This window comes from Leucoraja erinacea, chromosome 9, assembly GCF_028641065.1.
Source record: "Leucoraja erinacea ecotype New England chromosome 9, Leri_hhj_1, whole genome shotgun sequence".
NCBI lineage: Eukaryota > Metazoa > Chordata > Chondrichthyes > Rajiformes > Rajidae > Leucoraja > Leucoraja erinaceus.
Window position 1 is genome coordinate 13,521,339 of NC_073385.1, and position 17,564 is coordinate 13,538,902.

At 44.0% G+C, this 17,564-nt stretch overlaps 1 protein-coding gene across 2 annotated transcripts in view; it reads left to right on the forward strand.

Annotated features, from left to right (window-relative positions):
• The window catches only part of adck1 (aarF domain containing kinase 1), a 453,257-nt gene that overhangs the window by 7,520 nt on the left and 428,173 nt on the right, over nt 1-17,564 (forward strand). For both annotated transcript variants that reach the window (XM_055640181.1, XM_055640180.1), the window contains exons 2-3: nt 8,263-8,420; nt 12,726-12,809. In XM_055640181.1, the coding sequence (XP_055496156.1) occupies nt 8,301-8,420; nt 12,726-12,809 (204 nt within the window). In that variant the 5' untranslated portion in view covers nt 8,263-8,300. The remainder of the gene's footprint in view (nt 1-8,262; nt 8,421-12,725; nt 12,810-17,564) is intronic.

Genomic DNA, 17,564 nt, shown 5'->3' on the forward strand with positions numbered 1-17,564 from the left:
CATAATAACACTAAAAACAATCCAGTCCCTGATGGAATGTATATCTAAATAATTTGCATCATAAAACACAAGGGGTTAATTTACATAAAGCCATCATAAAAATGTCCGGGGCATCTGATGTCTTTGGCCAGTGCGTTATTGAAGTGTCCGTGCCAGCCGCAGAAAACCCATGAGTACAGAGTGACTGTTTAGCAGCCTCAACTCTGGTAGGAACAGTTTAGCAGTCTTGTAGTCCGGGATTTGATGCCCAGGTCTCTTGCCGCTGGCAGGAGATCCAACTGTATGTGGAGGGGGGTGCCACTTGTCCTTAGCCCTGGGCTTTTTTCAGACAGCGGCTCTGGAACAGTTCTTGTACCGAGGGTAGGGAGACGCCAATGATCCAGCACCTCTGTATCTTGTTCACAATGAGGAGACCTGAACCATGTATATTGTAAAACTAGCTCTCTGTTTCAGTAAAGATTGTTGCGATGGGTTTTGTTTTTTGGGAGTCGGATTTAACTGTGTGAACGATTTTGCAGATGCAGATTAACATCAATCAATGGGCTCGAAGAATATCAGATCAATCAATGTAACAATAGCTCCCTATCAAAAAATCGCCATAATACATCAATATTCAATCACTCAATCATCAGTTAAACCTTTATTGTCATCTTGCAAGCAACAGTTGTATTCATGCATATGAGCAGAAGACGTTTGCCCAGGGAATAGCGGAGCATCGCATCATGGCTGATTATCTTTTCCTCTCGACCCCATTCTCCTGCCTTCTCCTCACAACCTATGTCACCCGTACTAATCAAGAACCTGTCAATCTCTGCCTTAAAAATACCCACTGATTTGGCCGCCACTGCCGTCTGTAGCAATGAATTCCACAGATTGACCACCCTCTGACTAAAGAAATTCCTCCTCATCTCCTTTCTAAAGGTGTGTCCTTAACGGCAGATATGTTGTTCTATGATAAATCGGTAGTTCTACGGCAAAGGTACGCCAGAGAGGCTGTTCCATCACGGGTGAGATGTCCCTTGCGGTTGGTAAAAGCAAGATGTCCAGTTTCGTGTATTTATAATTTCATATCTTGTTACATACCCCATTTATTACTTAAAAACATTCTGTAAATTTACTTCAGAATACACTTTTACGATCAGTGCCGACTTGCAGGCCGTATTTTCTGATGAAACCATTTTTATGCATATGATAACAAAGCAATTTCAGTTAAATCCGGGGGTATTGTGACTTTTCTGCCTATCTTGTGCTTATTGTTATGGGGTGAGTGCGCGGGCGATTCTTGAATTCTCTTGGTATGTCCCGTGCACAGGAGCATTGGAATTGCAATATCATCAGGTTTTCTTTAGCAGTAGCCAGCCGCTTCTTGTGGGAGGTGTTGAGAGTGACATTTCTTTATCCTCTGAAGGGAAGGGCAAAGTGTTGTTAATGCACACATTAAGGCATTTTCCAGAGCCACAGTCTGCCAAGAGCTGCATCTCGTTACCTGCAGGTCAGGCAAAGGGCATTCTGCCTCCTGTTAAACACTCACTACACACAAGTCAGGTCAGAAGCCATTTAACTCAACACACATCTATCCATGTGTGTGAGAGGCCGTGCTGAATTAATATTTTTTTTAAACTGCAGAAGGTGAATACAATTATTTGCTCAATGACATCCAGGTGACAGTAGAGAGACTACTGGCCATAGAGATATACCCCGCCATTCGTAATTTATCACCAAGAGTGGTGTCTCAACTATTGGCAGGTACTAGGCAGAGCATGGTTCCTGTGAGAGGTGATGTTAAAATAAACTTCTACTAACTGGACAAGTACATGAATAGCAAAGGTTTGGAGGCAAGCGGGCAAATAGGCCTAGCTTGGATGGGGTATCTTGGTCAGCATGGGCCGAAGGGCCTGTTTCCATGCTGCATGACTCGATGATTAATCCAATTCCCTATTCAATGTCAAATCCAAGCACCAGACTTCTTTCCTACTCCACTGAAATAAAAATATTAATTATACAGATAAGGGGCGGCAAGGTGGCATGCGGTAGAGTCACTGCCTTGCAGTGCTTACAGCGCCAGAGAACCGGGTTCGATCCCAACTACGGGTGCTGTCTGTACGGAGTTTGGACGTTTTCCCATGACCATGTGGGTTTTCTCCGCGATCTTCAGTTTCCTCCCACACTCCAAAGACGTACAAGTTTGTGGGTTAATTGACTTGGTATAAATGTAACTTGTCCCGCGTGTGTGATTAGGATAATGTTAATGTGCAGGGATCGCTGGTTGGTGTGGACTTGGTGGTGTTTCCTCTTTGTATCTCTAAACTAAACTAAACTAAACTAAAATGATTTTGTAGTCTGAAACACAACTCTGGGGCTACTGGATCTTTCAGAGTGACAAATGAAAATGTCGATGGAAGGGGTTTGCTATTCACCCTCGTGAGCTGGTTGCATCAGTTGGCTATACAGTGGTTGCTTTGTATCTGAACACTATCTATCCAGTTTGGTTACATAACCCCCCAAAACCCGCGGCTAACAAATCTATCAATTTGAAATTATACTGGTGACCATCCTCAGCCTTCAAAAATCACATTTATTTGTTTGGGGATGGGATGAAGACTCTCAGATTTCCATTTGTGTGAGGAAGAGCTTCCCGATGCCACTTTTGTTACTTGACCTAGCTCTAATTTTAAGCTTGTTCAGATCTGTGTGCCGTCTACCGATCTCCCACTTTCTTCCTCAAAGCACATACAACCAGGTATGGGAACAGCTTCTTTCCCTTTGCTCTTCGACTTCTGAATAGACCTTGCATAAGCTAGGATGCAGTCCCAATGCTCCAACCCACCTCATTGCGGACATTGGGCTTTATTTTTTGGAACTGTTACGCAACAATGCTGAGAACTATATTTTGCACATAGACAAAAATGCTGGAGAAACTCAGCTTGTGAGGCAGCATCTATGGAGCGAAGGAAATAGGCAACGTTTCGGGTCGTGACCCTTCTTCAGACGAAGAAGGGTCTCGACCTGAAACGTTGCCTATTTCCTTCGCTCCATAGATGCTGCCTCACCCGCTGAGTTTCTCCAACATTTTGTCGACCTTCGATTTTCCAGCATCTGCAGTTCCCTCTTAAACTATATTTTGCACTCTACCTTTTCCTTTGTTCTACCTATTGTATATGAGTTTGGCTTGATTGGATTCATGTGTAGTATTATATGATTTCATTCGATAGCATGTAAACAAAAGCCTTTTGCTGCACATGACAATAATAAACCTAAACAGAGCGAGCAGTTTCTCTTAATCCCCCTTCTGGATCCTTTGATCGCCTTAAATAGTGGTTATAACAGGCTTGTCATGTGTAGCCAGCCATTCCTAATGGTTGTCCTCAAGGTTTGTTGTGCCAACTCATCCTCCTGTGTTTCAGCATTGTTCTATTCTTTTGCTCCTCCCAAGACGCACATCTAGCACTAAACGTTATTTCCTGGATCAGCAGTGTGAATGGCGCGACTGTAATCATGTATTGCCATTCCGCTGACTGTTTAGCACGCGGCAAAAGCTTTTCACTGTACCTCTGTACACGTGACAATAAACGTCACGTCACCCATTCCTTCTCTCCAGAGATGCTGCCTGTCTCGGTGAGTTAGTTCAGCATTTTGTTTCTATCTTCAGTAAACTAAAATAACTTGCCTGCATACCTCCTATAGCTGTTTAATAGTGTTTGAACTTCAACCTTCCCTGCTTAAAATTCTTGTTTGAGCTTTGATTGTTTGAGCTACTGGATTGATTGAAAGAAACAGCTTTGTAAACGGCCCTTGGGCCCACTGAGTCCATACAAATCCTCGGTCACCCATTCACACTAGTTCTATATAATCCACTTCCTACACACTAGGGGCAATTAACTTATAAATTTAGTTTAGACAAAAGGTGCAGGAGTAGGCCATTCGGCCTTTCAAGCCAGCACCGCCATTCAATGTGATCATGGCTGAACATCCCCAATCAGTACCCCGCTCCTGCCTTCTCCCCATATTCCCTGACTCCGCTATCTTTAAGAGCCCTATCTAGCCCTCTCTTGAAAGTATCCAGAGAACCAGCCTCCACCGCCCTCTGAGGCAGAGAATTCCACAGACTCACAACTCTCAGTGTGAAAAGGTGTTTCCTCATCTCTGTTCTAAATGGCGTACTCCTTATTCTTAAACTGTGACCGCTGGTTCTGAACTCCCCCAACATCGGGAACATGTTTCCTGCCTCTAGCGTGTGCAAAATATTTATAATCTTATAATCTTATAATTTATAATGTTTCAATAAGATCCCTTCTCATCCCTATAAACTCCATAGTATACAAGCCCAGCCGCTGCATTCTCTCAGCATATGACAGTCCCGCCACCCCGGGAATTAACCTTGTAAAACTGTGCTACACTCCCTCAATAGCGAAAATGTCCTTCCTTAAATTAGGGGACCAAAACTGCACATAATACTCCAGGTGTTGTACTAGAGCCCTGTACAACTGCAGAAGGACCTCTTTGTACCTGTATTCAACTCCTCTTGTTATGAAGGCCAACATGCCATTCGCTTTCTTTACTGCCTGATGTACCTGCATGCTTACTTTCATTCTGATGAACAAGGACCCCCAGATCCCGTTGCCACAGAAGGTAGTTGAGGCCAGTTCATTGGCTATATTTAAGAGGGAGTTAGATGTGGCCTTTGTGGCTAAAGGGATCAGGGGGTATGGAGAGAAGGCAGGTACAGGATACTGAGTTGGATGATCAGCCATGATCATATTGAATGGCGGTGCAGGTGCGAAGGGCTGAATGGCCTACTCCTGCACCTATTTTCTATGTTTCTATGTTTACTTCCCCTTTTCCCAACTTGACACGATTTAGATAATAATCTTCCTGTTTTTACGACCAAAGTGGATAACCTCACATTTATCCACATTACAGTGCATCTGCCCACTCACCCAACCTGTCCAAATCACCCTGCATTCTCATAGCATCCAAATCACAGTTCACACTGCCACCCAACTTTGTGTTATCTGCAAATTTGTTAATGTTACTTTGAATCCCTTCAAGTAAATCATTGATGCATATTGTAAATAGCTGCGGTCCCAGCACCGAGCCTTGCGGTACCCCGCTAGTCACTGCCTGCCATTTTGAAAAGGACCCGTTAATCCCTACTCTTTGTTTTCTGTCTGCTATCCAAATTTCTAACCATGCCAGCGCTCTACCCCCAATACCATGTACCCTAATTTTGCCCACTAATCTCCTATGTGGGACCTTCTCAAATGCTTTCTGAAAGTCCAGGTACACTACATCCACTGGCTCTCCCTTGTCCATTTTCCTGGTTACACCATCAAAAAATTCCAGAAGATTAGTCAAGCATGATGTGCAGCACAGAAACAGGCTCTTCAGCCCACCAAGCCCATACCGACCAGCGATCTCTGCACATTTACACCATCCTACACACACAAGGGACAATATACACTTGGACCAAGCCTATTGACCTACAACCTACCATAGACACAAAAAGCTGGAGTAACTCAGCGGGACAGGCAGCATCTCTGGAGAGAAGTAATGGGTGACATATCGGGACCCTTGCCTGTCCCGCCGAGTTATTCCAGCCTTTTGTGTCTATCTTCGGTTTAAACCAGCGTCTGCAGTTCCTTCTTACACATTTCGTAACCTACAAACCCGTACGTCTTTGGAGTGTGGGAGGAAACCAAAGATCTCAAAGAAAATCCGCGCAGGTCATGGGGAGAACGTACAAACTCCGTACAGACAAGCACCCGCAGTCTGGACCGAACCCGGATCTCCGATGCTGCAAGCGCTGTAAGGCAGCAACTCTGCCACTGCGCCACCATGCTGCCCTTGTGGAATGATCCCTTCTGAAACTCCTATCTGCTGGTTGGGCAGTTGTGGGAGTTGGAGTCACGTGGGAATCTCTTGGCTGTGGGTCGGGAAGAGTTGAGTAAAGAGGCTGCCTTCGGAACACCGGTTCTGTTATTTTTCCGAGCAGGTTTCTCACGTTTTGTTTTGTCTTGACAGCCAGTTGAGAGGATGTTTCTATGAACAGAAATAGCACTGCCTCTGTAATTGCAGATTTTATCAATCTTCCCCCCCCCCCCCCCCCCCCCCCCCCCCCCCCCCCTCTTCAGATGTGTTCATCAATCCCTTCCCCTATTTCAGGCGTCGGTGCGGTTACCATTAGCCCAGCAAGGAAACTGCTCCTTGCATTGTGTTGGGACATTAGAGGTGCTGTCTTTGTATGAGACCTTGAATTGCTGTCTCCGATCGACATCCACGATTCTCTTGACTTTAATCAAGGGGGAACAGGGGAATTCTTCTCCTCATCCAACATGAATGAAAATTGGTCTTGTGTTGCTCGTCGTGGAGCTGACATTGTCACAAACATTGTAAATGCATTTTCCAACTACTTCCTCGGGTCCTCTGGATGGTGGGAGAGCTGCAATAGAATAGTTTATGTATCTAAACTAGTGAAAGACATTGCCTCAGTCCTTGTGACAATAAAGTACCATTGAAGAGATGGTACTGGGTCCAGGAGATATGGATTTGAGTTTCAGTAGGAGATGAGCTATCGATGGAGAAGGCTGAAGCCATCCAAAGCTAACCAGATATCAACTTCATGCTCTCTTCCCTTGCTTGTGAGAGGAATAGATATTATAGACCTTTAGAAGTTGGGCAGTGTGGGCAAGTTGGGCCGAAGAGCCTGTTTCCGAGCTGTATGACAATGACTATAACCGTTTCCCGTCGGGTTGGAATGTCAAAGACTAGAGGGCATGGCTTTGTGATGAGAGAGAAGTAAGTTTAAAGGAGATGTGCAGGGCAGCGTTGAATACGCTGCTTGGGATGGTGGTGGAGACAGATACGATAGATAATGGGATATGGACAATGGTGCTTTTATTGCCATGTGCGAAGTGCATACGGCCAGTGAAATTATTTTCTTGCAAACAGTCCAGTGGAGTATTGCCTTACCGAAACACATCCCCGATTAGCAAGTGTACAGAAATAGTCTATGTGCCGGCATGCAAGAGACGCCATGTTTTGCGCCATTTTCAAAGTCCAGTCTGCGTTCCAGTTCTTATGAGTGGAGTTCTGATCCAGAAAGGCCTCAGGCTGCTGCAAGGCCTCCAGCCGTTGCTTTCCTTGGATGCAAATGTCCCGCTCCTTGCCCGTCTACCTCTGCTTCCAGACCCAGGTTCACCACTCCTCCCTCTCCTAAGAGGTTATGTAAGGAATGGAGAGGTATGGATCCAATACAGACAGATGAGATTGGTTTATCTAGGCATCATGTTTAGCACAGACATCGTGGGCCAAAGGGCCGTTCCTGTGCTGTAATTCTCTATGTTCTGTGTTCAACCCTAAAACGGAGGCAAGACTTAGATTTGCCATCTTTTGGTTCGACACTCTCTTGAAGGTTTTGTTATGTGACCCCTGCTTTATTTTTGAAGTCTCCAATATTAAACATCAAAACGAACAAGAAAAATCGCCCAAAATGTAGAAACAAAGAACTGCAGATGCTGGTTAATTAATGTACAAAAGGTCACGGTGTTGGAGTAACTCAGCAGGTCGGGCAGTATCTCTGGAGATCATCGATAGCTGTAATTTTGGGTTGAGACCCTTCTTGCATCTTGACCTGAAATGTCACCTCTTCATTTTCTCCAGAGATGCTGTCTGACCTGCTGAGTTACTCCAACACATTGTGTCCTTTAATGAAAAAACAACCAATTTTACTAGCAATTCATTTTTTTTACTTGCTCTGAGATTGCTGTCATCAATATCTTTGATAATCCACACTTTCTTTGTCTGAAGAAGGGGTTTGATCCAAAACGTTGCCTATTTCCTTCGCTCCATAGATGCTGCCTCACCCGCTGAGTTTCTCCAGCATTTTTGTCCACCTACACTTTCTTAGCCTTTTCTAACAGATAAGATAGTCACAACATTGATACGAGGTACATCCAGACCAATTTTTTGATTTTTCGTAGAAATGTTGCTTTAACAGCTGGGGATATTTTGGTGGAAATATTGTTGATTAGTACGGGTCGGGGGTCATGGGGAGAAGACAGGAGAGTGGGGTTAGGAGGGAGAGATAGATCAGCAGAGTAAACTTGATGGGCCGAATGGCCCAATTCTGCTCCTATCACAAATGACCTTAAGAGATGCGTGTGATGAAAGGGACCTGGTAGTGGATGCAGAAAGAGGTGCACGTTCAACTGTTGGGGAGCTGATTGTGACCTGGATTTTGATAACTTTCTGTTCTGTCGCCAGGGATTCATTGAAAGCCCCTCTACTCCAATGGTTCTGGAATGGCAAGGTGGTTCCTGAGGCTCGGAGCGGCAGGGCTAACAGTGTCCGGTTTATACGCTGCCACCCGTGTGGACCCTAATGATATCGGACTCGTTAGAATTGGACGAGCTGTTGCCACGGTAAGTAGTGTTGCCAAAACAGATAAATTACATTAGCAATTGGATTTAATTTTGAGTTTTATCTCACGGTATTAAACGATCGTCTTGGAATCGGAGACCGCTCTTTTGGACAGCGCGGATTCCAAGGCACATCAACACCTGCTTGTACTAATCCAGCATTTTTTTATAAGCACTTTCAATATATATTTTTTAAATGGCTTGGAGAAATTTTATTACACAAACTAACTATTTCAAAGTTTTCCTGACTGACATCTGAATCTGTGTTCAGCTTGTTGAAACTTCCGAAGTACTTCTCATATATCTAATTCTGCTCACCCATCACTGTTGACCTCTGACCTTAGCTAGTTCTCAGTGCCCCCATAGCCTCCGATTTTAATCTAATCTTCTAATCCTCCTTATCTCCTTCTTTAATTTATTTTGAGGAACTGCCCTTCCTTTTAGTTCTTCCAGCTTCCCTTCACCCTCCTGAGCACCCTGTTCTTCAGATTCTTTCTTGAGTGAAAGTAAGTTTAGATCACCCCAATCAGAGATTGACAAATTGCCCGATCGTCGACAGTATTGACTAATTTCTGGGAATCCTTTTCTCCATTTCAAATAGATTAAGAGAGGGAGAAATAGAAAACGGAAGTAAACTTGCAGAAATTTAAAAGCTGACTGCATAGTGCATACAAATACTTAGAAAGAAAATTGAAGAAATGAGACTGCGGATGTTAGAATCATAAGTGATAGAGTAGAATTCGGCCATTCGGTCCATCAAGTCTACTCCGTCATTCAATCATGGCTGATCTAACTCTCCCTCCTAACCCTATTCTCCTGCCTTCTCCCCATAACCTCTGACACCCATACTAATCAAGAATCTATCTCTCTGTGCCATTAAATATATAGAAACATAGAAATTAGGTGCAGGAGTAGGCCATTCGGCCCTTCGAGCCTGCTCCGCCATTCAATATGATCATGGCTGATCATCCAACTCAGTATCCCGTACCTGCCTTCTCTCCATACCCTCTGATCCCCTTAGCCACAAGGGCCACATCTAACTCCCTCTTAAATATAGCCAATGAACTGGCCTCGATTACCCACTGTGGCAGAGAGTTCCAGAGATTCACCACTCTCTGTGTGAAAAAAGTTCTTCTCATCTCGGTTTTAAAGGATTTCCCCCTTATCCTTAAGCTGTGACCCCTAGTCCTGGACTTCCCTAACATCGGGAGCAATCTTCCTGCATCTAGCCTGTCCAACCCCTTAAGAATTTTGTAAATGCTTGGCTTGGTCTCCACAGCCTTCTGTGGCAAAGAATTCCACAGAATTCCAAAGAATTCCTGACTAAAGAAATTACTCCTTGGCTCCTTTCTAAAAGAACGTCCTTTAATTCTGAGGCTATGACCTCTAGTCCTAGACTCTCCCACTATTTCACTATTCTGTACGTTTCAATGAGGTCCCCCCTCATTCTTCTAAACTCCAGCGACTACAGGACCAGTGCCATCAAGAATCATGAGCAGAAACGTGCTGAGTTCCCCCCCCACCCGGAAGTTTCTTTTTACAAAATAATAGTGGTCAAGTGGATCACACCAGTCAGAGATTGGGAAATTCATAATGGAGGACAAAGAAATGGCCACAAAATTAAACAAACACTTTGGATCTGGCGTCACTGAAGGGGACAGTAGTAAGTTCCCGCAAAATCTTAAATTAGTATTAGTGAGAATAGAGGGTTGGAGAAGTGAACAATATTCATCAAGATTCCTGATAGCTAATAAATTTCTAGGGCTTGATTTGCACCCTAGAATAAAGCAGGGAATAATTTAGTTCAGTTTAGAGATACAGTGCGGAAAAGGCCACCGACCCACACCTGTACACTAACACAAGCCTACACATACTAGGGACAATTTACACTTGTATCAAGTATACAAACCCAAGCCAATTAACCTACAAACCTGTACATCTTTGGAGTGTGGGAGGAAACCAAAGATCTCAGAGAAAACCCAAGCACGTTGACGGGGAGAACGTACAAACCTGTAGTCGGGTTTGAACCTGGGTCTCTGGCGTTGCAAGCGCTGTAAGGCAGCAACTCTACCACTACGCCACCGTGCTGCCCAATTATAAGGGACGGAGAGGGGAAGGGTGATTAACGGGCATTGCCGGTGTGCCCTGGTTACTGGCAGGAACTCAATGAAGGAAGCATAGCCGTGTTTAGACTTTACTTTAGAGATACTGCACAGAAACATGCCTTTCGGCCCACTGAGTCCAAGCAGGTACTATCCTACACACTGGGGAAAGTTTACAATTGTTTACAAAAATCAATTAGCCTACAAACCTGCACATCTTTGGAAGGTGGGAGAAACCAGAGCACCCGGCGAAAACCCACACAGTCACAGGGAGAGTGTACAAACTCTGTACAGACAGCACCTGTAGTCAGGATCGAACCCGGGTCTCTGGCGCAGTGAGGCAGCTGCACCACTGTGCTGTGGGTACATCGGTTGTATTTTTCATAATTACTCAGATTATAGAATACTTTTGAGATGTTTGGCGTAAGTAACCCAACTATGTAAGAGAAAGAGAGGAAGAGAAAACTTGAATCTGCAGACTGTTTAGCCTAACATCAGTCGTGAGGGAAATATAGACTTTTCGAAAGGATGAGATAACGGAGCACTTGTAAAAATATCAATGGGATCAGGGGAAGACAACCTGGCTTTCAGAATCATCTTTGACAAACTTATTTATGTTTTTCGAGACTGTAACTGGTTGAATAGATAAGGAAACGCCTGTGGACATGGTGTACTTGGATTTTCAGAAACTCTTTGATTAAAGTCCTACAAAACGGGTTAATAAAAACAATGGTTACACAAAAAAGCTGGAGAAACTCAGCGGGTGCAGCAGCATCTATGGAGCGAAGGAAATAGGCAACGTTTCGGGCCGAAACCGTTCTTCAGAAAACAATGAATGTTCAGTGAATGTATTTAAGAAGGAGATAGAAAAATGTTTAGATTTTTTAAAAATCAAGGGATTTGGGGGATAGAGCAGGAATGCTAGTATTGAGGAGGATCAGCCGATAATATTGAATGGTCAAATGGTTCATAGAACTGAATAGTCTTCCCCTGCTTATTTTCGGTGTAAACCTCGCCTACTTATTGAGGCTTTTCCTTAAAATGTTTCTCTTTGACCTTTTGTCTAGTTCTAATATTTATATTTACTTGGTTCCCACTTCTGTTTGATTTGCATCAACTCAATCTATCTGGGCTTTGAAAATGGCACCAAAACATGGCGTCTCTTGCATGTGGTATCAGCAGACTATTTCTGTACACTTGCGAATCAGGCTTGTGCATGAGTATGGCAATGCTCTACTGGACTCCTGTACATTTGCACTTGTGATAATGATAGCACCATTGAACCACCATTCTTCTTGTTTTGACACTCCAGCCTTTGGTACTTGACTGCTGTTATTTGGGGGGTTGCCAGGTTTAGATACATGTTCTCTGTTACATTATCCGGTAACAGATCCTTGTTGGACACCATTACTCTTCCCAACAAGTTGTTTGGATATCTCTTGTCCTTGTTCCACCCTCTGCCAGATAACCCAACAGGCATTGTTCAGTTTTGACAATATTAAACTGTTATGTCCAGGTTTTCTCTAGCTGTCCATCTGATTTGAATAAATTGAGACATTAATCATCCTAAATCATTAATGATCCATCATTTAGAAATCATTCTGAAACATCCTATCATCAACGAGAGAGCGCTCCTGACCGACCATCTACCTCATTCAAGACCCTCGGACTATCTTTAATCAGACTTTACTGGACTTTATCTTGCACCAAATGTTATTCTCTTTTCCTTGTATTTGTACACTGCGGACTGCTTGATTGTAATCATGTGCAGTCTTTCCTCTGACCAGATAATACGCAACAAAAAAGCTTTTCACTGTACCTCGGTACGAGTGACAATAAACTAAACATTCACTTTTTTCCCCAACTTGATTCCTGATCTCTTCTCATGGACAGTTGGTATGGGATGATGATGGCCTTCAGTTTCTTGAGCATGGAGAGAGAGAGAGGGGATAGTTGACCTGAAGTGAGTAGAGGGGTTGGTCCCATCATTGCAGTGGATGGGACGTCCATCTATCCAATTAGAGGGGTTAATGGCAGCTTGGCTATGTATCTATTAGCAGTCAAAGTGGAGTAGTCTGGATTGATGTGGGAGCGGGAGCAAGACAACTCAATGATGTTACCTGCCAGTAGTGATCAGTGGAGCAGCGTAAGTAATGGGCAAAGACAGGTTGCCTATTGACTAACTCTCCTGTTCTGTTCACTTCAGACTGCAGTTATCAGTTATGACTACATTGTCTCGCTCAGGGGCCTGGAGTATGGGACAGACAAATACGAATCCATCAAGTCGCAGGTAAGTCCAAATTCTCGTGCTCGTGTGAAACTGAGCTTTCGCAGATCTGTAAATTCCTGTAATGCCATGGAAGAGTTCGTTTTGAAGATGCTGAGGAAGTGTGGATTGCATATTGCGTTGGGAATCTGCCACTGTTTTACACGGTTCTAGGTAAATTCCACCACGGTAAATTCCACCAGGTAAATTCCACCATAGGTAAATTCCACCACGGTATATTCCATCATGGTAAATTCCACCAGAGTAAATTAAAAAAAAGGAACTCCCACCGCAAAATTTTTTATATAATATAATTTGGGATAAAGAAAGAAAAAGAATAAATTTTGGCTCACATTTTATTCTGACAGTAGGATAAAAAATAACAGCGAGTACATTAAAAAAGCAGTTATGAAAAAAAAAGTTCAATTTATTTAAAGAAAATTCTCTTAAGACAAATTGCGTGCAATGCTTCTTAAAAATTGCAGAGGGTTTTCATTTTGATAATCTTGAACTAGCTTCTTCAGGCGTGCATCAATAATTTGATAGGTTTTTTTGTTGTTGTTGAGACTCCACGTCGAATGTGTGCAAGTTTTGTCTGGCTTAATCCTTCCTCAGCCTTAAGGGCAGTGCACAGTTTCCACAAATTTGGATGCGTGGATGTTATCGATGAGCGCAAAGCATTGTGGAACCCTTCTACGGAATTATTTGATCTTGGCAAGTCATTTAAAACGCGGTCGCAGGTGGAGGCAGGTTCGTTGGTATCATTTAAAAATAAATTGGATAGGCATATGGATGAGAAGGGAATGGAGGGTTATGGTATGAGTGCAGGCAGGTGGGACTAAGGGAAAAAAGTTGTTCGGCACGGACTTGTAGGGCCGAGATGGCCTGTTTCCGTGCTGTAATTGTTATATGGTTATATGGTTATTCCAGAGTTGAATAGGAAACTGGGGTTTCTCTTCGTCGACGAAGCCCGCGTCCCCTTACAATCCCAATGTATGTAAGTTGTATGTAGTATAGCTCGGCAACCATTATAAAAACGCTCACAACGCCAATATATCTTGATTTTGCTACTGTTATCTCCATGCTTTTCGTATATATGATTCTTTTCATCGCAAAGCTTACGTTTGTTCTTCTCGGATGTGATAAATGTTGCAGCCATGGTCCGTGTATTCAGTTAAAGTGTGTATTAAACAGTTAAGTTCAAAATTGAACAATCGAGTCACGTGGTGGTGGATTTTACCGTGGTGGTATTTACCTATGGTGGAATTTACCTGGTGGATTTTATCATGGCGGAATTTACCATGGTAGGAATTTACCGTTTTACACTGAGGGGTTGTTGGAAAATGCGATGTGGAAACTTAAAATGAACAGTAAGAGCGGGCCATTCAGTCCTTGGAGCCTGCATTAACCATCAATGTGATCATGGTTCAGCATCCAAATTAATTGTCCCCTCTCTCCCAGCTATCTCCCATCTATTCCATCAAGGACACCGATCCAAAACACCGTCTGTCCATTCCCTCCAGAGATGCTGCCTCGCCTGCTGAGTTCCTCCAACAATTTTTATTTGCTGCGGCAGCAACTCTATCACTGGTATAACGTCATAACATGGTGTTTAATGCAAATAATAACATTTTCCAATGCATGTCTTTATAAAGGTTCCTTTATAATTAGATTTGTCTCAACCCGAAATGTCACCCATTCCTTCTCTCCATAGATGCTGCCTGTCTGGCCGAGTTACTCCAGCATTTTGTGTCTAACTATATATAAATGAACTGTTCTTACATGGAAACATAGAAAATGGGTGCAGGAGGAGGCCATTCGGCCCTTCAAGCCAGCACTGCCATTTATTGTGATCATGGCTGATCGTCCCTAATCAATAACTCGTGCCTGCCTTCTCCCCGTATCTCTTGATTTCACTAGCCCCTAGAGCTCTATCTTTTACATAAGATGAATTACTTCTAGGATGAGGGATATACACAGAAAGTCATAGAAGTAATTGTTGCATTTTTTGATTGTTTTGTTTTAATAATGGTTTGGGAGGCCGATTAATGCGCTTGGTCAGCATGTGCTATCTGTGTTTATCTTCACTCTGGGTAAACCGTCTCGGATACCTATTTAATTGTTCCTGAGCATATTGTGTGTGATTGGAGCCTTGAATTAGGCCGGCAATCGTGATGTTCAGTGACCCACACCCACGATTTGGAAAATGGGGCAATCGAGAATCGAGAGTGTTTCATTGTCATATATTCCAAAACGGAACAATGGAATTCTTACTTGCGGCAGCATAACAGGTTTGTAAACACAGTGCTCATAGGTAATATCATAAAGAAATGTTTAAAACAAATTCAATATATATAGCGCAAAGACCAAAAGTACAACTCTGGGCAGTTCATAGTTTGGAGTTTAGATGGAATTCATAGTGTTCCAAAGCCATGGTCGAAGGGAAGGATAGACACAAAAATCTGGAGTAACTCAGGGTGTCTGACAGCATCTCTTGAGAAAAGGAATAAGTGACGTTTTCGGTCCAGACACTTCTTCAGACTGAGTCTGGGGAGAGGGAGATACAGAGATAAGGAAATGTAAGGTGTGAAAACGAGACTAAGGGGATGGAGATCAAGGGAAATGTAGAATAGATCATTATTAGCTCTGAGAAGGTAACAACAAGTCGAACAGAGATAAAATGTAGATGAGGGCAGTCTGAGTGGTCAGAGAACTGGGAAGGGGGGAGGGATGGAGAGAGAGGGAAAGTAGGGTTACTTGAATTTGGAGAAGTCAATATTCATACCACTGGGGTGTAAGATGCCAAAGTGAAATATGAGGTGCTGTTCCTCCAATTTGCGCTGGGCCTCACTCTGACAATGGAGGAGGCCCAGGACAGAAATCAGTGCTGGGATGGGAGGGGGAATTAAAGTGTTTGGCAATTGGGAGATCGGGTAGGTCCAGGCAGACTGAGCGAAGGTGTTCAGCGAAACGATCACCCAGTCTTCGTTTGGTCTCGCCGATGTATAAGAAGGAGCTGTTCCTGAACTTTGACAGTACAGTTTTCAGGTTCCCATATCTCCTTCCCAATATCAGGAGTGAAACGAGAGGGTGGCCAGGGTGGTCTGGGTCCTTGATAATGCTGGCTGTCTTTTTGAGGCATCGACTCCAATAGATCCCGTCGATGGTGGTGAAGACAGGACCCATGGTGGACTGAGCAGTGTTCACGACTCTTTGTAATCTCCTTTGTTCCTGGGCATTTGGATCGCTAAACCAGGTCCTGATGCAACCAGTCAATATTCTCTCTACCTGCACCAGTAGCTAATGATGCTGCAGATCAGGTTAAACATTTTTGTCTATATCCAACCATTGTAGGCAAAAACCCGGAAGTGTAAGAAACCCGGCAGAGTGTCTGTGGAATTCTCTGCCAGAGAGCGGCGGAGGCAGGTTCTCTGGATGCTTTCAAGAGAGAGCTAGATAGGGCGGAGTCAGGGGATATCGGGAGAAAGCAGGAACGGGGTACGGATTGGGGATGATCAGCCATGATCACATTGAATGCCGGTGCTGGCTCGAAGGGCCGAATGGCCTACTCCTGCACATATTGTCTATTGTCTATTGTAATGTAAATATTAGACCACATTGAGCTGCATTTGCATGGGACTCCTGAAGAAGGGTTTCAACCTGAAACGTCACCCATTCCTTCTCTCCAGAGATTCTGACTGTCCCGCTGAGTTACTCCAGCATTTTGTGTCTATCCCTGAAGGCGAGCCCATTCATTGATTGCGTGGACCATCAAAGGTTTGCCACACTGCATAAACAGTGAGGCACAGAAGATAAACCACATTGCAAATTTGTTTCCGAACTGCGTGGAGGGACTGCAGCTTCTATGGAGCCGGCCCTGATTTTATCAGCCGGCTACCAAACTTGGAGTATGATGTCCATTAATCTGGATCATTTCTCCTGTTGCTTTTCCCCAAGCATGATGAAGAATAAAATGATTTATGCCGAGTCTTTGATATCTTAAAACATTGTTCGCATACTTCGTAGATACAACTTATCTAACAAAATTTGATGCCAAGTCACGTAAGGAAATAGTAAGACAGTCAAGAGTGTTTATTTCTCTCATGCGCAAGATGTGAACCGTAATGGGCCTGTTTCAGCAGATTTTTCAGCAGACTGCCAGCGACTGTCAAGTTCGCGGCACTTGCCTGAAAAAACCGGGAACTGGACACGGCGACTGTCAGAGTGGGACACACACACACACACACACACACACACGGGGGGACACACACACACACACAGGGGTATAGAGTATACTATTATAGTGTAGACACACACAGAGAGACACACCCCACACACACACACACACACACACCCCACACACACACACCCACCACCCCACACCGCCCCTCCGGCCACCAGCATAATCAAGGCCGAGTTGCACCTGAGCCACCGTTCTCTTCTCCCCTGTCCCATCGGGCAAAAGAAATAGGTGGGATAACGCACATGTCTGGAGACCTCTTTAAGGGCACGATGGTAGAATTGCTGCCTTACAGCACCAGACCCGGGTTTATTCCTGACTACCGGTGCTGTATGTATGGAGTTTGTACGATCTCCACGTGACTTATGTGGGTTTTCTCTGGGAGATCTGGTTTCCTCCTACACTCCAAAGACGTACAGGTTTGTAGGTTCATTGGTTTCGTTAAAATTGTAAATTATCCCTAGTGTGTGTAGGATAGTGTTAGTGTGTGGGGATCACTGGTCTTGATGGGCCGACAGGCCTGTTTCCACGCTGTATCA